The sequence below is a fragment of the Tinamus guttatus genome, unplaced genomic scaffold (genome assembly GCF_059628265.1).
Source record: "Tinamus guttatus ecotype Peru unplaced genomic scaffold, ASM5962826v1 Tinamus_guttatus_pri_ptg000542l, whole genome shotgun sequence".
Lineage (NCBI taxonomy): Eukaryota > Metazoa > Chordata > Aves > Tinamiformes > Tinamidae > Tinamus > Tinamus guttatus.
This window is the reverse complement of record NW_028289076.1, coordinates 608012-632270: the sequence shown is the minus strand read 5'-3', so window position 1 is coordinate 632270 and position 24259 is coordinate 608012. Positions and strand designations below refer to the sequence as shown.

At 41.0% G+C, this 24259-nt stretch overlaps 1 protein-coding gene across 4 annotated transcripts in view; it reads left to right on the top strand.

Moving 5' to 3' along the window:
- RUNX1T1 (RUNX1 partner transcriptional co-repressor 1) overlaps window positions 1–24259 on the top strand; it is a 107298-nt gene that overhangs the window by 14402 nt on the left and 68637 nt on the right. The window contains exon 1 of one of the 4 annotated variants that reach the window (XM_088534116.1): window positions 3757–3882. The exons of 2 other annotated variants lie outside the window; for them this stretch is intronic. In XM_088534116.1, coding sequence (XP_088390242.1) covers window positions 3795–3882 — 88 coding nt within the window. In that variant the 5' untranslated portion in view covers window positions 3757–3794. Of the gene's footprint in view, window positions 1–3756; window positions 3883–18767; window positions 18928–24259 lie in introns of those variants that run through there. One more of the 4 variants, XM_088534119.1, reaches the window with a different exon arrangement.

Here is a 24259-nt window from a genome sequence, read left to right as displayed (position 1 = left end):
CCCAAACTGTTACAACTTGTGTTCTGGTGTAATAAAGTACATGAGTACCATCTTGGGATTACTTAATTAACTGACAATTCAGCCAGTGCTCCAAGGGGGTGGAGATGTCCCTGTGCAGGTGTGCGCTCCCATGGGAAGGCGGCAGCGGGAGTCTGTGGCGCGGTGCGTGCTGGGGCGCAAACTTCTGCCGCTGGTGCCCGCAAGCCTGAAGTGTGTCACCTCTGGATGCCTTCTCTTTCCATATTTTTCTTTTTCCAGGCATAAACTTTGTGCTGTAATGGAAGAATCGGGTTTAGTCGCCAGGTGTGAAGTTTGTCTGGGCAGTTCAGTGGACTGGCTGCTGAACTCGGGGCCTGGGGTTGCCTGGATGTGCTGTGTCTTTGGAGGAGCGCGGGTCCCTGTAGCGCGTCAGCCAGCTGAATCCTGAGCTCAGGGCTCAGATGTGAATAGCGATTTCCATATTTCACGTGAGAAGCTTGTTACTAATGCAGTGTTTGCAGTGCTGAAAGTTGAGCAGAAATGTCACCAACAATAAACCAGCAGGAGTTATCTTGGTCCTACCTCGATCTTGGTAGGTGCTTGATGGGATGCAATCTGCTTCTTAGATGCTTCATATAAATACAGAACTGTAATGTGCTGTGGCCCTTTATTCCTCTGGCACCCCGTAGGTGTATGAGTGAAGGGCATTTATTATTATGTACAGTAGATAGAAGGAAGCCCATAGGAAACTTAGAGTTTTAAACTGGTGACTTTTCAGCTTATAAAGGAGTGGGGAGAGTCCTTCGTATAAGACCCCAGTTTTGATCTGCAGAGCTTCAGCACAACAGTTTGCTAGCATTGCATTTCTGAAGAACCACATATTAAGCTAAAGAAAAAAATTAACTAGAGAAATGTTTAGGTGATGAAGGGATTTCTGGCAGTAACTAAGAAGTACAGTAATGGTTGATTTCTTTTGAGACTGATTCTGATATTTGTAGTCTTTACATCCTATTAGTTCTTTGAAGATAAGCTGATACAAGAATGATTTGCCAGGGCCAATGGCTCTTCTTAAAACCTTTGGCTCAGGTTATATCCTCCTTCTCTTTATATATAAGATAAAAGCTCTCTGAATATGAGGTTAACTGAATTCAAATAGAAGACTCTCTCGAGTTATTGCATTCCTTACAAAATAAATACATTTCTCATATGGTTGAGATTGATCAAAAAAGTATTCTGTATGCCAGTGATTACATTCCCATCTGTGATTAAGGTTTTCTGTCTGCATCTGGCTTTCACATTATATTTCTGTAACAAGAATCCTTTATATGGCAGAGTTCACTTTCTGTATTTTCTATTAGCTGCAGCTTGAACTACTGCACGGATCGCAGATTTGCACATGTGGTTTTCATTACTTCATACCATTGAGAAAAAGTAATATTTGTTTGGGAAAGTATGTTTTTCAAAATTTCCATGGTAATACAACATGTTGATCCTTTTCTATAACACTCTTGCAGGACTACAAATTGGTCGAGGCTTTCTGCTTTCAGTGGAGCTCAGATTTCAGACATTTTTGCATGTACATTCTAACAACAACAACAGTTTACAAATCAGGAGGCAGAAATACATTAAAAAGAATAGGTTAGCCTGGAGTGGGTACGACAGAAAGCATCCATCACTTGGGAGAGTGTGGCATATAGAGAAAATGAACTTGGGGCTGAAACAAAGGAAGAGTAGTAAGTTAAAGTGATGTCTTCATTGGAGAGTGGACGACAGATGGGTACATTTTTTATTTTTTTTAAGCAAGATGCTCCAGAGAACTGGTTTCTGTACAGCAAGTGATCTAAAAATTTTTTACCAGCCTTGGAGAGGAGGATGCCGTTTAGTAGACACAAATATTAATTTGTGATATGTTATGTTATTTAACATATTTCATCATAATTATTTCTAGTGGCCAAATTAGTAAAGGTTAGCAAAACATGAATACATTTTTACAGATGGCTGCTGTATGTAATTCTGAATCCAAAATATGATGTTAATTTAATGTTCCACTGTAAATCCATATTTCAACCAGATTGTGCTGTCGTCACTCAGGAGAAACTTAATGTTTAAATGATCTCAGTGAAATTAATAGGGGCACTTGGTCAGTAAAGTCTGTTTCAGGAATGGTAGTGGCATGAAATTCTGGCCACGAAAATCAGAACAAACTGTAACAACAATTTAGGAAATATTGTGTGCATTTGTGGAAATGTAAAGAGTTAAACAAAAGTTTGAATGTTTTAAAAACATATATAATTCCTGATCAGGCACAACCGAAATGTAGTTTTTATTGCCTATGTGTGAATATGATGACAACTACAGAGTTGCACAAACAAAAATAGAAATGATTTTAGAAAAGTAATTATTGTACCCAAGTTGGAAGATCGTAACCATGTTTTGGAGATTATTTTCCAAACACCAAAGACGATTGTATCCTATTAAAAGTTTAGCAGTTGCCAAATGCTGGGTACAGTCCTGCAGTCCTTGTGTGCTCCTCGTTTTCCTTGCAGTCACTAGCACTTGGGGGGCTAGTGTGTCGGGGCTGCAGAGACCAGTCTAAGAGCCTCTTTGCTACAGAAAGGCCTTAAAATGGTCACGTCCTTTGTTCTGTAGCCTTAGCATGTAAGGTTTGTTTGGATTTGAGGAGTGCTTTTGAGGGGAACAGGTTTTGGCCTAGATCTTCGAGCCCCTCCTGGATGCCACCCTGTGCCACGTGCTCTAGGTGTCCCTGCTTGAGCGGAGGGGTTGGACTAGATGATCTCTAGAGGTCCCTTCCAACCTCAACCATTCTGTGATTCTGTGATGTGAACGTGGTCTTGTGAGAATACCCTTGGGTGATAGATGCATTTTTTTGCACTAGGATCCAGTCAGGGTGAAATTTGGGCCGTGTCCTCGGTTAGATGCATGCGGCTGCCCCCTCATCCCCGCGCATGCCTGACTTACTGCCCCTTGTGGCCCGAGCGGGATGTACCGAAATGTCCCTACCTGCATGTGCCTGGCGCCCGGCACCCGGCTGCCTCCGTGCAATTCCGAACCCCGGGAAAGCAGAATAATGGCTTGGAAAACCCAACAACCCTAGAGTGCAGCCCCATGCTAATTATAAAGGCTTTGCGTAACCGAAGTAAGCTTTTTGAATAGATCTTGGAGTAAGAGAGAAGTTGCCTTTTCAAAAGTGGGTTGGTGATTTGTGACTATCAATACCTTTCTGATCTCCCTTTATTGAAACTGTTTGCTTTTCTCTGACTTACAAGTATGAAGTGGCATAAGGTTGTGCAATTAAAAGGTCTCTATTTTTAGTGTTTGTTTAATAAATTGTTCTCTAGAGCCTCTGTTGATCCAGGTAAAGTATGTGATATTTTATATTAACTTGTTTAAAAACAATGACTTTCTTGAAAATTGGTAATAGGGTGTTCTCATGGCAGACTACAAGCTGCCCTTCCTTTATTGCCCTATATATGTCATCTTCTTTAAAGGGGCACCTAATGAAACAGGCTTTTGTCCTAGAATTAATACAGTTTTAAAGTACTTCCTTATATTATCTAAGAAATTGTGGGTAATTGATTTAGACTGATAGCATTTCTGTCTTCCTTTTTGTATTTAAAAGATTACTGTTCTCATGCAAATGACAGGGTGTGGTGCTGCAAACTGCCTGTGATATGTGCTTTTTTTTTTTTTTTCATTTGTTGTTGTCAATAGAAAATTTATCTCTCAGCTGGTGAAGGTAATATCTGTCCCAGTCAGAAAAGGAAAGAGGAAATTAGCAGAGCCATTGGTGGAGAATGATATCTGTCAAAAGAAACACTTGGAGAGCACTGAGTTTAGTGATAGGTGACTGCCGGAAAAAAGGGAGCTTTGAATTTTGTCAAGGTAAGGAACAGCACAATGTTTGACTTTGTAATGTGCATACCTTTTGGAAGTTGTTTTTAATGCCTGTGCCTTGCCAAGTAAACTGTAATTAAAAAAGAAATCTTTCCCTTTAGCCTCCAAAGAGCCTTAAATCAACCAAGGTGTTGTCTTCATTTAAATATCACTGAAAGCGAGTACAGTAATAACAATAAAATCCCTCAGTCATGACTTCTCTTTAGCTATGAATACATCTGTGTGTGAAATTTTTAACTGTTTTCTGTTTTTGGTGACGTGGATGCTGTTTATCTGGTATATAAATATTATTTAGCAGAGTTGTAAAAATAGTATGAAATTCAGTTTACTGAACTGTCTATTGGAACAGTATTTGCAAGCAGGTTAAGGGACAGTGATAATTTGGTTTGCAAAATGGTGGTGTTTGCAATTCAGAGGAAACTTCTGTTAAGCTCACTGCATTAGGAATCTTGGTAAATTTGATTGAGATGATACTCAGAATAGATGTCCTGGTTTATTATATGGCAAAGCCTTTACCACACTTGAAAAGTACATCTGCTGCGACAAAGGAGAACATCTAGTTAACTTAGAACTGCTAATGCTCTCCAGTCCTTTGGTGCTTGCTCTTCAGTTTTGGACTGTTCAGGTAGTTTTGGAGGCTCCGAGGCCCCGGCCCTCGCGCGGTCCCCGGCCGAGGCTCAGGCTGCAGGAGGCTCCGCACGGCCCCGCCGGGGGCCTGGTGAGAGCTGAGGCTCTGAGCATCATGTGAACATTGTTCAGAAAATAAGATCCTATTAGAAATGAATTTGGAATGCAGATCTAGCTCCTAGCTCCATTGAAACAAGCAAATTCTTCTCTGGGATCTTGCTGCACAAGCGCAGCATTGGGAAAGAAGGAATGTTCTTAGCAGAGTTAACTCTACCGGTTTTGTTTTCCCGATGTAACAGTAGGTATTTTCTGACTATTTTTTCTCTGTTCGTCTGTCTACTGCCCCCCTTACAAAGTGCAGTGGAACCACGTATAAATGACTGTTGGTCCTTTCAGTTTTTCTGTCTTTCTGTTGTCTTTCTGTCTTCCTTTCTGTCTTCATAAACCATTTGAAAACTAAGTGAATAACAAAATAAGGATTTTGTGCCAGAAGCATGCAGTGACAGCATAGTAATGGTAAACACACTGTGGTTTATTGCTAGCAGAGAGCCTGCAAGATAAAGTGCTATAACTTCAAAGAAGTGCATGTTTTCCAATACTTTTTGTTTCTGTTAGAAGAAGGAAATGGGTATGACTAGAATTCACGTCATTATTAAAGCCCAGATGGTGTTGCACTGGTGAGATGTGCATGAAGAGGGGAGAGCCGCGTGGTCCCCGCTGGGCAGGTCAGGCTCCCGTGCCACGTGCTCGTCCGCGTGTCCTCCCCGTTTGAACCGTGCCCTATGAGCCCCGGCCCGGCGCAGCCCTATTAGTGTAGATTTATAGAAAAAATAGCACATCCTCTCTGTAGGACAACTTGCAGAGTTAACAATAGGAGCATGGTTTTCATCTTGGCAATGAAGGTAACCTGAAATTGCTTTGTAGCTATTTAGAAAAGAGCAAGTGGCTGGTGTGGTTAGCAATTATTAGCTCTTTGGGCAGCCCCTTGTGGTACTTGTTTGAGGACCTAAGCCTGGATGTAGGTGTTGGTCACACGATTGCAAATTTTGTTAAATAATCTTAAATGAACAGCAAGCTCCACACTGAAATTTGGATGAATAGTGTGAACTCCTATGTGTGTCTTTTGAAATCCAGTGAAAAGCTTCTGTGATGTTGCCCCAGAATTGCTTTACCCTTTATATGCGGAGCAACTTTCAGCTCCCTTCCCTGGACAGATTTTGTTCTTGCTGAGATTGGAAGACACCTTCTTTTTGAATGATGCGCTCAAAGCTGCATGTTTCATTAAAAACTGAGATAGGTCAGAGCTGAAATTTTCTCACAGAAGTGTCTAAAGTCATCTTGAATGAATACGGATTGTGCTCTGCCCCAAAAGATTTGACTTACTGTTTGAATCCAAAACTGAATAAAAGGCCAAATAAAAGGTGGTTGAGCCTATGGCCTCTGTAAAAGCAATGGTCTCCTGTGACATGAGGCTGCCTTTGCTTACATGATCCCTTTCATACATCCTCACCCCTGCTTTGCTGCTGCAATGTCTTTTATTTTTCTCTATCTCTTTTTTTTTTTTTTTTTTTGTAATCTTGATTCCAATTGTTTGCTTGCATATTTATCTTAAGGACTACAGTTTAAATAATAACTCCCCCCCTCCTCCTAATACAAAGCAGATGCAAAAGGGTTCTTAGGGACGAGTGTATTATCGACACAGGGTTGTCATTACACCGCTCACAATCAGATTTTCATCTGTTCATGTGGTGCACACCTGTGGCTCGCTGGCATTGCTCTTGATTGGAGTGTGAGAGATCTTAATGAAAAACAAAGAGTGGATGACAAGAAGCGACTCTGCGGCACACACGGGTTACTTCACACGTCGTAAGAAAGTGAAATTCTGAGTATGCTGGTTTTGGAGATAACACGTTGTGATGAGAGCATGCGCTTGTGGGGCTTTGCAAGGAGAGCCAGGGGCTTGCTTGTGGCTGGTTTGCAAAAAATGCATTTTTCTCCGCGGGTCAGGTTGAATCAGAGCAGCTGAGAGTGGTGACCGTTTTCTTCAGCTTACTTTCTGAGCCAGTAAGAATATACTGGGCAGGAATCCAGCTTTTGAAGTACAAAGAAAATAACCTATAATCTATATAAAACATTGGCGGATGGGGAAGAGAGGAAATTTGCAGAGAACAACAGAGGTTGAGAGTGACTGCGTTAAAAGGAGACTAGAAGAAGAGAGGGTGCACGACATTTAGTTATTTTAATCTGAAAATACAGTCTTTAAAACCTCGGAGATGAACAGACTATCGGCTCTCTCAATATGATATTTTTATTAGGAAACTGAAACAAAGCACTTCACCGAAAGCTGGAGTTCCCTTTTCAAAGCGATTTTCTGAGTTTGCAGAGTTTGGTTTTTCCTTTTTTTTTTTTTTTTCCCTTGGTAATAACTGTGGCTCTGATAACATTAATGGGCTTTGCCCCACATGGCGCTGAGAGTGTATTGTACGGCTGCTCACTGATCCCAGGTCAGTGTGATGCGTGAAATCAATTTATTTGAATCTCTTTGCCTGTATAGGAATTTGGCAGTGTGCCAGTTGTTTTCATTTAATGCTCTTTGTGTTGAACACAGACAAGCAGGCAGGCTTTTGTATTCCTCTTTCTTTTGGTCTCTCTCTTTCAGCCAATATTCTATTCTGTGGATTTGCAAAAGTAAGAATATGTTACTTTTTTTTTTTTTAAGAAATCATTTTGTTTAAATAGTATTTAAAGAGCATAGAAACTGGGTCAGGCACAGAGCAATTTGTGTAGGGTCTTTACAGAATAGAGGTGGTAACACCTGTCTTTCCCTCTTTCTTAGCTTTCAGGGGAAGGAAAAGGGGTAACACTGGGCTATTTTAGTAATGTCTACTTCTATGATTTATATCATCTTGTAAGACAAAGACTCTCCAGCCTTGATTAAATCAGCATAATTTTGTTTTTAAATAAATGAATCTCTGGCAGTTGGTTGGATGAATCAGAAAGACTTTTCAGAACCTTTTTCATTTTAGATAATGACCTTAATGCAGGCTTTAATTTAGGAGTCCCTTGGGGCACCTCTTCTTGCCTTCTGTCCGCTCCCTTCCCCCAGTCACTCAGTATTTCGATCGTATTCGGGAACAAGCCTTTCTTTCTTCTTTCCTATTTTTTTTAAGAGAAAGCAGCAAGGCATGTGGAACAGAGCAAGCAAATAGAAAAAAAAAAAAAAAAAAAAAAAGGGAAGGAGAGCAGCAGGAAGATGTGTTGCAGAGCCGGGCGAGGGAGCAGGAGCGCCGCTCCGGCGAGGCTGTTGATGCTCCGGGCAGTCCTTGCGGAAGCGGCTGCGGAGCCGCTGCGCAGGGGTCAGCCCCGAACGCACCGGCCCCGCTTCCTTGTTTAATTACCTGAAGAGCAAAACATCCAGGCGGAGCGTGTGTGAAACGCCGGTATCTGGGGCCGCCGTTCGCCGCTCCGACATCCTGCGAGGCCGGCGCGGCGCGGCCCGCGCGTCAGGGCCGGTTCCTGACAGCGGCCTATCTCTGCCGCGCCGCGGTTCCTTCCATTCAGCAGGCATTGTGTGCGGCAGGGCTGGGTCAGGAATTCGAGGTTCCTGCCGGTTCTTCCAGCCCGGACAACGCTGTGACAGATAGGCCTGAGGTGTTTTTTTTTTTTTTAAAGAATAATAATAAAAAGGCCCTTTTTAGTCCTTCCCTTGTAATTCTGGCATTGGCACAACAGTGACTAAAGCAAACCCTGTTAACTCTTTGGTTTGGGAACTCACAGTGTTTTCCTTTCACCACACTGTTCCTTCTCCCCTTGCTTAGCCTCCTTGATTTGGAGAAGTCTTCCGAAGAGCAGGTTATTCTGTGTGGTGCTTATGCTATACAGCAAATAAACTTTAAAAAATGTAATAATCCTCATCTCATTAGTGTAACCATCATATTTGGCATTTTAAGTTTTTCATTCTCAGCATGCTTCTCCACATTATTTTTATTCATCCAAGGCGGAACAGACACGGCCTGTTAAAACAGTGGTGGCAGTTGTAAACACTTCTATTCGGACTGTGATTTTCTTAGCTGTCCAGTTTGGTGTTCAATTCTGAAATATTGAGTAGAGTCAGTTGCTGTCCTTGCTCATAGCTACTGTTTGCTGAAATAAAAAAAAAACTACACTAAAACCCGAAGGAAGTTTCTCCGGAATAAGGCCGTGGTGGTGTGAGTGCTGCACCATGGTGCTCAAGTACGGCAGGATCGAGGGGCCGTGTCCCCTGCTCAGCGAGAGCCAGGTGGAGTTTAGGCGTGAGTAAAACTTTGGCCCTCACACATGTAAACTGTCCTTTGGATGTAGAATTCCAGGTACACGATTATAGCTGAAGGATATTGAGTAGTGTGCTTAGGTAAGGGTTTTGAATGTATTTGTAAGCAATGAAGAATTAGAGAACAGTATGACTTTCAAATTATATATATGATATATATAAAAAGAGTCTGACTTTTATTTAGGTAATTGTAATAATCTCCTTTACAGCACAGCACTGCTAACAACTGTACTGGCAGAATTTACAATCACAAGACCCAGGGACAAGGAGCAGAGGGCGGGAATTTATTAATCTGGCTTTGCAGCAAAAATCAGTGTAGCATGTGACTGCTGCCTGTTATTATTGTGGGCAGAGGCAAGTCCAGAAAAGACATTTGTGGTTATAGGAGTGGATAAGAGAGAACTGAAAGTTAACTAGCGCTTTATTTTCTTTTGTACTGAGGGCTTTAAGTCCTATCTGTGGTGTTGTGCCTATGGTTGTGAAGGACATTTTCATGTGGTGGTCATTTGGGGTGCTTCGGTACGTGGAACAGAGTTTGAGCACTAACTTGTATTTTCCTGCCAGTATTTCCGTAGGATTTTGTTGTACTGATTTAAGGGCATATTCCTTTCCTTACCCAAGTTAACTTCCATTAGCAGAACAGGGTTTTAGGATACTCTTCATTAAAAGAATGTAGCCTTCAGTGGGTCTAAGCAGCTGTGAGTAAATTATAGTGTAATGGGACCAAAAGAGTCATTATGATCTATTGTGTCACTAATCCTCTATCTAAGAAGGATTTGCAGGGGATGGTGCAACAAAAGAGCTGTTACAGTGCATCAGATCAATAATCGTGATCTAATAAATTCTTAAATATGTCCATAATCCTTCACCTTTAGATTCAGGACCTTTTTTTTTTTTTTTTTTTTTTTTTTTGCTATAAATGTGAATTCCTTAAACACACAGTTTAAAATCCCTTTATCCCATCATACCGTAAAGAAAACATAGTTCAAATAGGCATTTTTGGTGTTTTTAGGTTGAAAACAAGACTGTTTATCCCCTTTGATCAGTGTCTTGTTCAGGTACTGTTTGTACATATGTATAGGACACTATTTGAATGTAGAAAGGTGCTATTAGTTAAACCTTTACAAGTCACTTATGTCATGTCCCCACATCCATTGTTCTGTGCCTTTACAATTTTTCAGGGTTGCCAGTCTAATCAGCTGTTTGTTTCCTCTAGCAGACCAGTGGCCATATGAACCAGCAGGATAGCAAGAGAAATTTCACCACTGATGCATTCTTATTCTCATCCATCATCATTCTCATCCATCTCATTCTTATTCTCATCCAACCCTAAGCATTCTATGATTCTATGATTCTATGATTCTATTCAGAAGAACCAGGGGCAGAAGACGGCCATAACCTCTCTGTCTTTCCTCCCACTTATCAGATGTCCAGCTCTTCTTTGAAAACAGCAGAAAATGATAGGCCTTAATCATGGTAGCCACCTCAGAAGTTCCTCAGAGATAATGGTTTTGGACCAATACTATATTTTTAGCCGAAAAAAAATATTTAGCTTGCGTGTTTCTGCAAACCTCTGCTGTGACAATCTTGCTATAGGAAAGTTCTCATGGATAGCAATTCCCAAGGTGATTAAGGCTGTATTAAAACTAGCACCTTGCATTGTGCCCAAACACACACTGCTGCTTTTTGCAGATGTTCTCCTAGTGTGAAGTGGTGTAATTTGCTCTTGGTATGAAATCCCACTTCATCATCACCTCTGCATTCTTTGCTTGCTTCTGTTCTCAATGGCTACAGCTAAGCACCATGTGGTACACAACCAATTAGATCAAATGAAATGATACTGAAAGGCTCTCTGTTCCTGGCAGCTCCTCCCTGCCCTTAAAGAAGCAAAGCTTTTGTATGTTAATTTTCCTTAGCTGTGGTAGGATTCACCTTCAGTTTTTGCACAAATCTTAAGTCAATCCAGTGTGCCTCCTTTCAGCTGGCACAGTGTTAAAGTGACCACATTCTGCTTGTTTTTTTTGCAGAGGAAACTAAACTTAGTGCAGTGTTTATCCCTGAATGTTAGTGTAGTGTTAGTTGGGTAATGATAATACTCTTTTTTCATGTGTTAATTGCATGTAATAGTTTATGGTAGTACACATAACTTTAAATTTTGTTCATGTAGTGGATTGAGGAAGGGAGTTGTATAAAACAATGAGGAGATCTCTACCAAGCTAAGGACATAGGTGATATAGCAAGAAGAATTTAGGATATAGGTGTAGAGAGAAGAATATAGGTATAGAGAGAAAACAGAGGACATTGGACAGACAAATAAGGCAGAGAAAAACTGGAGGGAAGACATAACTAATGAAACATGGGAAGCAGAGGAGGATTTCTTTTGCCAAGACCAGTATTTCCCTTGGGTTGCTTACGAGAGGTGTTGTCTTTGCCTCAGCAAGGGCTGCGGGAGTTTGTGCTGATGCTTCTGCTGTGTTTCGAGAGGCTGAACTGCATTAGGCCACTTCACTCGCTCTTACTGCTTTGCCATTTTAGCAATTACAGGATCTGCCAGTGGGTTGTCCTACTGTAATTGTGAGAAAACTCATCCATAGCCACTTTTCTGCTAGGATTTCCTAATTTTCTTCATGAAAAAGGGTGCCCCCCTGCCTTTATGCCATTAGACTTTCTCATTCATCAGGAAAACTTAAAACATTTGACGAGGAAGTGGCTTTCTCACCTGCTTCTGAAAAGAATATAATGTAAATGGGGGGAATAATACTTAGCTGCCCTAGGTATGCTTAAGTATTTATTTACAGTGGCTCCTCCGTTGCGCTTTTGAAATTATTCAGTAGTTGTCTGATGCAATTCAGACATAAGGCGTTAATAGGGAGCTCGAGTGTGTGTTACGGGAGCGCGTCCTGCCACCTCTGCCCTTATAAACACGTCCCAGGACGTGCAGAGCTGCCCGGGCTCCAGCCAGAAGATCTGGGTGTCAGATGTAGGACTAAGCTTTGCTTTCTTAAAGCTTCTCAACTTGTTTTACAAGCACAACATTATCCCTCTATTGTTGAATATATGCGTGTCCCTATATATACTCACACAGACGTACCTATGTGTATGCTCTTAAATACTATTTTGCTGAATAAATATTCTGGAGTTGTTTTCACTTCCTTGAGTGTGCATGGTGTTTGAAAATACTGAAGCTGCTCTGTAGCACCACAGCTTTCCAACAAGGCCTTTTCGAACAAAGCTTTTGCTTGATTATAAATGTGGTAAATAAGTACATTTTGATCAATATATCACAAAAGAGCGAAGAAGAGAGGTCATATATCCATTAAAAAAAAAAATCCCCTGTTGGAAATGGCTATATGATCATAAATTAGTGTTTTGTATTGCTGTGTATTTGCTCCACCTGGTGGATTTTCCTGAAAGTGTTTTTAATGCTGACTAATAAGGAGAAACTGTCTTTAATTAAGTATAAATTATATTAGTAAAAGTAAAGACTTCTTTTTTTTTAAAAAAAATATATACTAGTCATAGCATTTTAAAAGGCAGATTTGGAAAATAAACCATTAAAATTAAATATTTAATTAAATTTTTAAAAATTAAATATAAAATTAAATATTTTTCTTGACACATTGGTCATTACAACGATCTCTCCTTACAGCATTCCAGACTGTTGGATGGTAACAGTTTATGCTTGGACTCCTCCGTGGATCAATGATTTAAAAATCCGAGTGTGCGGCTTTGGAGGTTGGATGGGTGGAAGGGGCTTTGTGCGCCCTGTCCCTCCCCACCGCGACAGGCAGGAGTTGGAGCCCTCAGGTAGGAAGGGCCAGTGCTGTGGAGAGCCAGGGCTCCGGCATCGGCTCTGGCTGTCATTAGCCTGGCTCTGCAAACGTTGTTTTCTTTGGAATCCTGAAGGCCTTGGCTACGCTTTGATCATCTCATTGTTCTCCTTAGGTTATTTTTTTTTCCCCTTTCGAGTGTAATGGCTCCCTAACAGAAGGTGAAGTTTAGAAAATAGTGTCTCCATATGCAAGGGATTTGGAGACCTTTTTATTGTCTTTAAAAATGTCATTCATAGTCCTCATTAGCATTTATTGTTGCACGCGTACAAGCAGAAAATGCGAAATTGGTATGTCATGAATAGCTCCACAGAGCTCCAGAGCCCTGAAATCTTGCCGGCAGTGTGGTGTGGGGCAGGCATTGAGTGCAAGCTGTCCAGATGGCTGCCAGCACAGAGCAGAGCTGCAGGTTTTTGTCTCTGGTGCTGAGAGGAGGGAAAGTTCACTGGAGCATACGCTATCGCCCCGCGCGTTTTAACAAAACGAGCTCGCCATCAGTCAAAACGGGGAGGTGGTGACATTGAAACAAAAGTTTTCAATATAATGTAACGGTCCTTGTCAAATGAATAAAATATGTTTAGTTAGTGTCACAAATATTGACATGTTACAAAGAAAAATGCAAGACTCGGATTTATGGCTAGCAGTAGATGCTCTTTCACACAGATATGCTCTCACATTATCTTTATTATGAAAATCCTATGCATTGAAAAGACATTGATTAGAGGTCAAAACTGGGGTTAATATACTACAGCAGGAGGAGTTTCCTTACCCGTGTTAAACGAGCAAGCACTCCGAGCTTCAAATTGAAAAAAAAAAATGGTAGCTTGGAACCTTTTTGGAGATCCTAAAATATGATCCTAGTTCAACAAGACCAGATATTATCAGATAGGCTTCTCTGATCACACAGAACCTCTTTATTTTCCTGCCTGTGAAGTGGCCTCTGGGGTATTTTGTTGGATCCTTTCAGAAATAATATCAAATCAATATCAAATTTTCTAAAGTGCATCAGTGATGTTTATGCTCAGATGGTTTGGTAATTTTCTTTGAATATATATGATGATAGAAATTAACAGTCAATTTTGATTTAATTTTACCCGCATTACAGAAAATATTTTATTTAAAAAATACTCAATGAAAGTTTTGTTTAGCTCAGCTCAAGTCAAAGAAAAGGACCCCAAAACAATATGAATATGTGAGTGCTCCTACACCTAGAGTGAAGCAGAATGTATTTCTTTAAGAACTGAAGCCTATGCTGGCCTTTCTACTCTGCAACAACTACATTTTTGGTATAGATCTTTTTTGTATACTTTCCTTATTTTGAACCTTAAAGAGACCTGAAATTCCATTAAGGTTTCTGGACACTTTCAACAGTAATGAATTTGGTTTTATTTTGTCTTGTTTTGATCAAAAACAATGGAAAATAAGGCTAGACCTAGATTGCCAAGTTTGTTCCACTGCCAAGGTTGCCTTAAGCAGATGATTTGAAATCTTTTCTAGAGGACTAATTTCTGATTTTACTGTTGAAACAATAAGACTAAATTTTCGTGACTCAAAGAAGAGATTAAGGCTTTCTCACTTGCAAGGAATTCAATCCAGTCTTCGTTTAGTTAGAAGTAGGACAAACACAGAACTAGGAATAACCTGATGAACAGTTTCTCTTCCTTCAGGAAATTTTTTTCCCTGGATTGGCAACTGTAGCTTTCAAATATCAACTATTTGTGTAAATAATCTTGGTGACTCTGTGTTTCATTGAGATATGTATGTTTTAAAGGTCCCATTTCTCTTCTTTCAGAAGCCAAGAAAGCTTTGCCAATAAGGAAATGCTTAGGGAAATGTTTAGTGTTGTCTGGCAAATGTTTAGTGTTGCACGTATTAAGAGCTACTGTTAAGATATAAGATATAAGACTATTATCTTATTGGAATACTTGAATCCTATTTCCCAGCATGGAAATAGAAAGGAAGTTTACAAAGAAGTGCCTTTCTTTAAGAGCTTGAGCCCTTTTGTGGTAGTGCAGTAAAAACAAGGGAGGTTCAATGCCATGCAAAAAGTCACGCTGAACGTGCCCATTGCTGTCAACATATCACATGGGGACTATTGTTGCATGAGGTGGTCGAGAAACATTTGGCCACAAGAAATTAGTGAGCCTCTTCCCCAGGTGTTGCCCTCAGTGTACTTTGGTTTTGCAGTCAGCTGGATAAAGTTAAGAAAGCCTCGAGCAGTAGTCTCCGGTGCCCCCCATCAGCTCTACAGCTCACACATTAGGTGGGTTTGCCCTGTCAGTGGGATGCCTTAAGAAAACACTAATAGCTTCCAGCTGGGTGGAAAATCAAAACGTTTGGGGGCTGACAAAACTAGCAGATTTGAATTTGAAAGCCCAGCTAATGCCTCCATTTTTATTTACCAGTCGCCCATAAAAGATTATTTTCCAATATGTCAGCCTCATTTGGTGGCCAGTGGTCTGAAAGTGAAAGTGGAACAAGCAAGCGGGGAAATCTGGACATTAGTGAGTCCGCCCTTTCAAGCTGGTGCGCCACTTTGTGGAATGGCCTTCCCTGAGATTGGGGGGGTCCTAATGACCATTCATCAATGCTCGTTGACTGATCATTGAGTGCCTTCTCATTCAGTTTATCAAGTCTTGCACATAAAAAGTCAGAATAAGCATTATCCAGCTTTGTTAAAGCCAACTAGGAGTAAAATGCTCCATTTGAACCTGTTTTGCCCTTGGTTTTTCACTTTGTTAATGCAGGCCTGCTTAAATGAGTGCTTTTATTGGGTCGGTTAGAATATCTGAAACTATTAATTCTCTTGTATTGAATAGCTGGTGGCAGGCCAGAGCAGATGGGGTAGAAAACTATTTGGTTGGGTGTATTGCTTTCAATTAGGATCAATGAGGTTTCAGCTCCTTTGAATTAACTCACTTAATACCCACTGTGTGGAGTCACAATGTATCACAACAGTCCGCTATAAGGAGAGCGGGAAGTTGAGAAGTCCTACAGAAAAGCTTTGAGTTAAATTCTTCCTTCACTGTTAATAGAGAGATTTCATTAACTACAGATGCATTTCAGGGGACTTCCAGGCCCCGTTATTAAGTTAGGTCGAAGCAAAAGACCATCTCTGCGCTTTTCAGTGGAATTTCTCTTTTTCATCTGTGCGATGTGATAACAGCGTTATGTGATCAGTGCGTCAATCTTTTTCTTTGCAAATACCTGAGTTTGGAGGCTCTTTAGCCTCCTTTTACCCATTTTTGAGGTAAGCATCGTAGATGATTGTTTAAAGTTCATTTGTAAGGTGCTTTGAATGATTGTCAGAGAAGGAGCTGGTTTCCAGGCTGTCATCCTGGAAAGTGTAATGTAACATGCAGCATAAAGAGATCGGTTGCAGGTTATCTTCTTGTATTTTCACTCTTTTGCTCAGTTTGTATCCCTTTCCTTTTGTTGCTACCTCTTGTACAAATTCCTGTGTTACAGCAGAAGTGTACATATGTTAAAACGTCTGCATTTTCTTTTTTTTTTTTCCTTCATGATGACAGAAGTGCAGAATAAAAATGTTTTACAGAATGTCCATCTTGGCCTACTAAAATTTCAGAAATAGTGCAAAAACTATTATAGCAATCTTTAAGTGACTGCTTTAAAAAGGGAAGAGGAGTGGGGGAAGAGAATAAATATCCAGAGATTTTTATTCAGGGAGGACTGCCAAATGGGTTGCAGCCTGCCTGCCTCAGTGTATTAAATAATGAGAGGGAAAAACTATTCATGCAGCTGGCTGCTTGAGAAAATGCTGAAGTAGTCTCAGATGCACAGGCATTCTGCTAGCCCCTTCCACAGGCAGCCTTCTAGGTGAGAATCTCCAGGGATCCAGGTTTTGTTGACGTGGATCAATTTAAATGGCAATTACTGTAGTCAGATAACAGCTTAAAAAGGCTTTTTACACACAGAAAAGATGCATAATCACAGAGCATATGGAAGTTCAATTTCGTGAGCCTTGGTCTGTGGATTTACAATGTACTGATATTAAGACCTGCTTTTAAAAGTGAACGTTGTGCAGTTTTATTAAAGCGCGTGCTACCTTTGACACGTTACTTGCTACTCTAAAGCTGATTCGGGCTGCGTCGATGTTGATGTAAGGTTGCGTTTCCCACTGTGAAAATGTTTTTCCTTTCATGTAGAGCACAGCATTAAAAAAGAAAAACAACGCAGCAAATACAATACTGACTGACTGGTTTTAGACAGTGCATCAAATAATAAAGCAAAAAGAAGGCTAAATCCGCCCAAGGCCCTGGTGGCATGGACTTGCATTGCTGCTCCCTCCCTTCCCTCTTTACGTTTTTGCCCCTTCAGGGCAGCTTTCTGTCAGGAAAGGGTGCTCGGTGTCTCGGCTTGGCGCTCAGGTGCACAAAAATCCATTACACAGAACTTCATTAGAGCAGATATCTGATGAAGATGAAGGAGAGGTTGCCTCGAGGAGGGGCCGCGTCGTGCGGCGAGCGCCACAGGACGTGCTGAGGCGAGGGCAGCCGCTCGCTCCTCGCCTCACGGCTTTGCCGATCCCATGGCTGGAGCCCCTCTCCCTCCTGCTTTACTAAAGCCTGGTGCATGTAGACCACGTTAAAAAAGTTCCTGGGGATGTATCAGGGAATAGGTGACTCATTTGTTTCAAGTCAGAGATGTTCAGGAGCTCAGTCCGGACATTGGGAGGGCTGCTATTTTTTGCTTAATTTCGCATGTGTCTTTTCCGAAAGAGATCTTTATCAGGCTTCGTGGCAGCTAGAGGAAGGAAGAGGAAGGCCTGGAAGCGGGGTTGTTTCTGTGTGTTAACGACAGACGATGGCATAGCACAAAACCGAGGGGTTGCGCAAATAAGTACAAAAGCATGATGCTCATCCTGACGGGGTTGCAGCTTGTGGAGCTCTGACCGTGTTTCTGTCCGGGTTTAAACGTAGCCTGAAAAGGCAACGTCGAAGAGAGAACCCATGTGCTAATTGCTGGAAAAATACGCTCGCTAAAACAGAGGAGGTTGTGCAAGGGCTAAATCGGAGGAGAGTTTCGAAAAAGAAGCTATTTTTCCTTGTGCCTGGAATTTGGTGTAAGGCTATACGTTCTACAGAAGGCATGTGAGTCAGGCATATGTTTCTCCTAAGAGGCAAAGATGTTTTACAAAGGACTAAAGAGGGACTGCTGAGAAGAAAATAGCCAGCTTTAGATAAAGCACTATAACAAAGACTTGTAGTTTTATGTATCATGGTGTCCATTAAAGCTTAATAGGGAAGAGTGCATTGAACCTAGCCAGGCATACGTTATTCATGTGAAGGATAAACATTTAAGGGGTGTGCAAAATCAGAAATTGGGAGGACATGATTGCTTAGCTTTTGAAAAAGCTTTACAGGGAAGATTTTGTTTTCATCCCCCATGGATCACCATGCAAGGTAGAGGAGAGTAAGCTGCGAATGTTTGGAACATATCAATGCAGCAATCCCAGGGGGTTAAAAAGCACTATAGTAAAATAAAAGTGGTCTGCTTTCTAAGTGTGTTCTATTTTACACACACTACTGAGAGCCTGAGAAAGGGAGTGATTTTGATACTCTGTTCACTATAGTAAAACAGCATAATAATGGGACAAGTGTGGGGAGGGGAGGCAGAGGAGGGGGGACTGCTGGTATCTCTCTGTGCACGTCTTGAATTTCCAGCTAAATAAACAAACGTAGTCCCATGGAGTCCAGAATTATGGCTGTTAAAATAAAGAATGAATTTGTTTCCACTTTTGGAGGGGAGCTGAGCCAGCTTGAAGCCGGTTTCCTTAATTGCTTTTGGTGCAAGAAAGGGTTAACTTTTAAGGGAAAAAATGAATAATGCAGCGTTTTTAGCTTATCGCTCCACATCCTACTTTCTATTCTTTGGTCATCTGGAACTTGGTGTGAAAGGTAGAGTAAAAGGAGTCAGCGAGGGGAGCTGGGGTTGTGATAATTTGCACACACATCCCTGTCATTGTTCTGCCTGAAGAGACAGGGCTGGGTTCAAGGCCACATGTGCTCCTGTCATCATTCACATTTCTGCTCCAAGTGCAATACAGAGTGTCAGCTCTCCATCTGTCTTTGCCTGGCAAACGCACGCGCCCAGCATCCTGCCTGCAGCGACGCTGCCACCGCCAGCGCTGATGGCCCCGCTCGCCTCCCCGCGCTCATTCCAGAACAGGAGGCGCTGAGCCCGAAATACGCTCGCTCGCAGCGCAGAGCCATTTACAGTGGGGTATATTTTAGCCGAGGATGCCTGGTGAGTTAAAATCCTTGCAGCTCTTTTTGATTTTAAATGAGGAAACGCTAATTGTTTTCAGAGATCAGGTTTCTTTTCTCCTTTTTTCCCTTTTTTTTTTTAAAAAAAAATATAGATGGGGATTTGCAAGCTGATAGGGATACGGCGTGATCGTGGATGCTAATTCTGTTGTGTATGTGTCTGGGGGAGGGGAATTTGTCTGAGGAAGCTGCCAAAGATGATACTTACAGCAGGACCGGAGGTTTCGATGAAAAAGGATAGAAATAGCAGAAAGTCAGCTTATGTGGAGGGGCATGGGTCTGCACCGGTGTAATTTTAGTGCAGCGAAATAGGGCTTGGGGCTGCCTTTTATGACTGTCAGCTGTACCTTGTATCTGCAAACATTTGATCGGTAGGGATCGTTTGCAGCGTTCGCCCATCAGCTGAAATTCTCTCTTTGAGAGGCTGTTTATGTTGGAGAAGTGAAGGCGATTTATAAATCAAAGTGCTTCAGCATTGTCCTAAATCACAGTCCTTCGCTGTCAGCAGAGAAATCGTTGAAATATGCAAATACAAAATAAAACCGGGAAAAAAAATCTGCTGAATTAGAGAAATCGCTGCAGAGCTGGAAATTTTAATAGGTCGGTTTCCTCACAAAAATATTGTCCTTGGATCTTTAGATCACTTGTCTAATTGATTAGCGTTCTTGCCAGTGCAAACATCGCTTCTATAGCGGAAGATTTGTTTGAGGGGTTTTGTGAGATGCTCGACCCCGACAGAGTGGATTGAATTTGGTGTGTTTTGTTTGTCTTTTTTTTTTTTTTGGTAAGACTGAACAGAGCCATGTGCCTGATTATAACAGCCTGTGTCTGCAGATAACAGAAAAAAAAAAAAAAAAAAAAAAAGCAGGGCTAGAGATCCTACAGCTGGCTGGTTCTTGTGGATTATTTGGGTAGGACGGGCAGAAGAGGCTATGCTTGATCACAGCGAGTCTGCACACCTCGCAGATGGTGTTTTGAAACAGTATCTGCCAGTTTGCTGCAACCGCAGTTGCATGTAGGTAGTGCCAGTTGTTTGAAGAATGTTTTCCTTTTAGGATTTTTCTACATGGTCAGGCTCCCTCGCTCGGGTGTTTGCTGATCCCCGGCTTGTAACAGAAAGTGGGCTCTGTTTGCTCAAAGCACAAGGCTAAGAGGATTTATATGGTTGAAATATGGGCAAATTAATTTGCATAGATAACAACTGAGGACTATGAAAGGTCAATTTAACCCTTTAAACTGAAAATTTGATTTGCATGCATTATATTGCTGGGGATGTGATGTTCATTAGAAATATCATGGCGATTCATTAATTTAGAAAACTATGCATTCTGCATTATTTGCATTTTTCTCACATTTTGTATGAAGCTATTCTTTTCCTGTGGTTTTCTGCTTGTGTTCTGCAAAGATATTTAAACGTACTAAAGTTATCCAGTTGTATCAGTTTTGATCCTTGTATGTGTTACTGGGGGATATTAGCAAACAATATTGGAATGCCTAAGGTGGAGTTTTTTGAAAACCTATTAAGCCTTCGGCGTTTAAATTACTTAATCTACCTGCTGGTTAAAATTTCATGCATCTTTAATCAAAATGGCACGTGCTACACTTGAGTATGTGTACCCTTATCAATACTCGTTAAGCTTTAACATTAAATAAATCTTTAATTTCCAGCCTTCTCTTAAGGCAGAAGCAAGCAAGAAGTGTGTTTTAATGTCAGCTCTGAGTGTTAGAAAACCTTGCACTTGGATATAGAGAATACACTAACAGCTGTGACTGGGAGCATGTGCCAGAATGGAGATACTTGAACAGATCTGACACTTGGCTATTTTTGACACCCATCTGCACTTTTTTGCTCTCCTCTAGGATGAACTGCCTCTCAATCTGTTCACAGCATATTTTAGCCCTTTAATATTGTGGTGTTGCTTTTTTTTCAAATGGGCATTATTAGCCATCTGGGGCAGATTTCGTATTTTTAAAGTAAGCACATTATGTACAGAAGATTAAAAGGATGTGTATTTTTTATGTAATCTGATATTATGTCAGCGCCTTTTGTGTATGTGTGAAGTCTTGAATTCGGAAGCACCCCTTTAGTAATTCTGACATCCACAGTCCTCCTTATTTTGGAGAAAGAGCAGGAAGTAATAAAAGTGGGTTCTGGTTTATGTGTAGTGATAACACTTTTACACAAAATAAATTTGCTCTTCAAAGACAAACTGTTCGTACTGTTATAATTGGGATTGGCTACTAACCCTCTCACTTCCCTGTAACTAAAAAGCTGCAGCACAGAGAGTTGCTAATGAAACGCTGTAAAAGCAATTCCGATTTCTTTGGAGGCACTCAGAGAAAGTCCATGGGAAGATAATCTTGTTAACAGGAGGCTCCCGGTAACCAAGTTAACCATTTTTCCCATTCTATTCAGTGAACTCTAGGAAGTGCTTATCTCTAAATAATTGATGCTGGGGGAACAGTGTTCAAATCTAATACCGTACACCAATTTGTCTGATTACTCCGCGTGTGTGCTTTATTTATTTATTTGTTTAGAACTGTTTATTCCGGACTTTATTTATGAAACATTACAAATCTATCAGTCGTTTTATAGTACTTTCAAAGAACAGATGTTGGCCTACAAAATGCTTTATTATTGCCCGTGGCAGTATTCAGCATGGTTTCCTTAAAAGGACAATCAGTGATCACAGTCATTGTAGCCCAGAAATAATGCTGTTCTTTCAGAAGATGGCCTGGTATTAGGTCAGACCACCCTTTCTTTACTTCTGCTCTCCAGATGTGGCTGCACTTTTTTTTTTTTTTTTTTTTAAAGTTCATGTTTCAAAAAAATGGGTTTGTTTTCAAAATCTGGTTTTACTTAAGATATCTCCATCCTGGAGTGCATTTCATAAATTGCCCACATATTTTTCTTAGCAGAGAACTTAACTGGCTGTAATTTTTAACACATGGCCACATCATGTGATATTTTCAAAACATTTGCACATAGCTTTAAGAAGGTCCCAGCAGAAATGATCCATCATCTCACAGCCAGCCCGTTTCTTAACAGCGTATCTGCATTTTCCATTTAGCAGAGCTATATATTATTAGCTTACATTTTGGGTAGTAAAACAGTGCATTGCTGATTGTAAAACATGGACTTTATTATCTGCTGAAAATTGATTTGGCATTTATAGCCACTGTGTACTAGACTGGCTTTCTGGTTTTAACATTAGTGCTTGCAAGTGATGATTTGTTTAAAGAACAGAAACAAAATTGCCATGGACATAACTGTTAGTGTCCTAGTAACTGAACATTTGGATTATCCACCTGTTTTTTTTTAATATATGCATCTGAAATGCTGTTATACAGCAAAAGTCTCCTAACAGTCCATTAGCTGACTTGTTCTGTTTTAAGTTGCAGTTGCTATGCTGTTATATTAGGACAATTCTATGTCTTACAAAACAAGTTTCCTGCCAAACAGGGAAAATGTGTCTGGAAATACTTAAGTCTGAGTGTTAACCTTGCATCATTATTCCAATCATCCTACATAATGACTTTATCTTCTTTGAGTTTCTGATAGGAGCGAAAAGCTCTTTCCTCTTCAGAGGACTGTGGGTCGCTGGGTTCTTCAGCTGCGTAGATACATGTCGCATCGTTACAACAACGTGTAACAACTCTGCTTTTCAAAGCATTAAGGTTTCCTCTTCTTTTATGGTCGTAATAAATTCTGAAGTCTGCATAACATCATTTCTTGTATTTTCAGCCCATGGGGCTGCGAACTGCATCTTGCTAAATATGCATGGAAAATAACTAACACATTACGGCGTGTGGGTCGTCCTGCAGAAATATTTTTGTTTGGTTTCTCAAATAGACATGGTCCTAAACACACTCTCTCTATCAAGATGTACTGATTTTAAGCAGAGACCCTTAGCGGGAGATGAACGAAGGAATCTGTTTCTCGGGACTGGGACTTCAGCAGTGTGTGTGCAACATTTAACACCTATCACGTCTTGGGTTGAAGATTTTGGACCCCACAGCAATACATAACTACAAATTAGGTCATGATTACCTGAGTGTGGAAATCAATTTCATCTGGTTCTGTGCAATTAGAGGAGGCCTTACATCCCAGTTTTTGGGGAAAACAAGCTCTAAAATCATTTGATATGAAGATGGGAAAGATCTGATGAAGAAGTTATGTAAGAGTAGGCAAAGAGGTGCTGTGTGGTCCTTTTCACCTGTGCCATTTTTCTGATTGGTTTCCTGCATCATTTAATCACTGAAGTATGTACAACAAGGGTAACTCCGCAAGTATCACTTAAAACCTCGTTTCTGAGTAGGAGATCCCAAACTAAAGCTAAAGGCAAGATAAGGCTTCTGCACTTAAAGCAGCAGCTGGCTTCCAAATCCCGAACTGCGCCTTTGAGCTGCCACCCCCCTCTTCTGCCTCCAGATGTACCACAGTTCCAGTTTTAAAGGTTTCCAAATGTGTAAGTCTTCATCTGTGCATACTAAGAACTCTCTCAACATCAGCAGGGGTGAACAGGCCAGTGCTCAGTTCACACCGGAGTCTTCTTGAAATTGAGTCATTTTGATATCGGAGTTGTTGGAACAATTGGATCTACCTACATAGCTGGGGTGTAATCTTGGAGGTTGAACAACTTGAGCAAGCAGGGTGGTGGTGGTGGTGGTGGTGGTGGTGTGTGTGTGTGCTCTAAACTGATATCTCATTTCCAAAGCGAAGCTTCCAACCAAAAGTCTGTTAAATAAAATCAAGAATCACCTCTTTCATCTTGCCTAGTTGTGTCTTAAAACAAGCCAATTCTATTTACCAATTTTTACGAAGACAAGTGTTTAGGGCAACTATTTTAGAGGAGAGATGGGGCAGTGGATCTTGTGATTCTGAAGTGCAAAGGCTCTTAAAGAGCAGCCTGTCTCCAATACTTCCCTCATCCATAAAGTTAGCATATGGAACCAGCAAATGCCTGGATCTTACCTCATCTTTTCTGTCATGAGTTGTCTACCTCATGGGAGGGGATAGAGAACTATTCACTAACTCATCTTGGTCAGTGATAAGATGTGACACAATAGACACAAGCAGTGGAATGGGGAAATCCCAAATAGGAAAAAAATCTTCACCATGAGAGTGGCCAAGTGTTGAAACAAGATGTCAGGAAAGATACTGATATCTCCGTATTTGAAGATACTAAAACATTATGTTGGACCTTGGCAACCTGATCTAAATGGACTTGCTTTGAAGCTGCAGGGATTGGACCTGGCTTGAGGTCCCTTTGACCTCTTTTCTTCTGCGTTACAACTTGGTACGTTAGTTG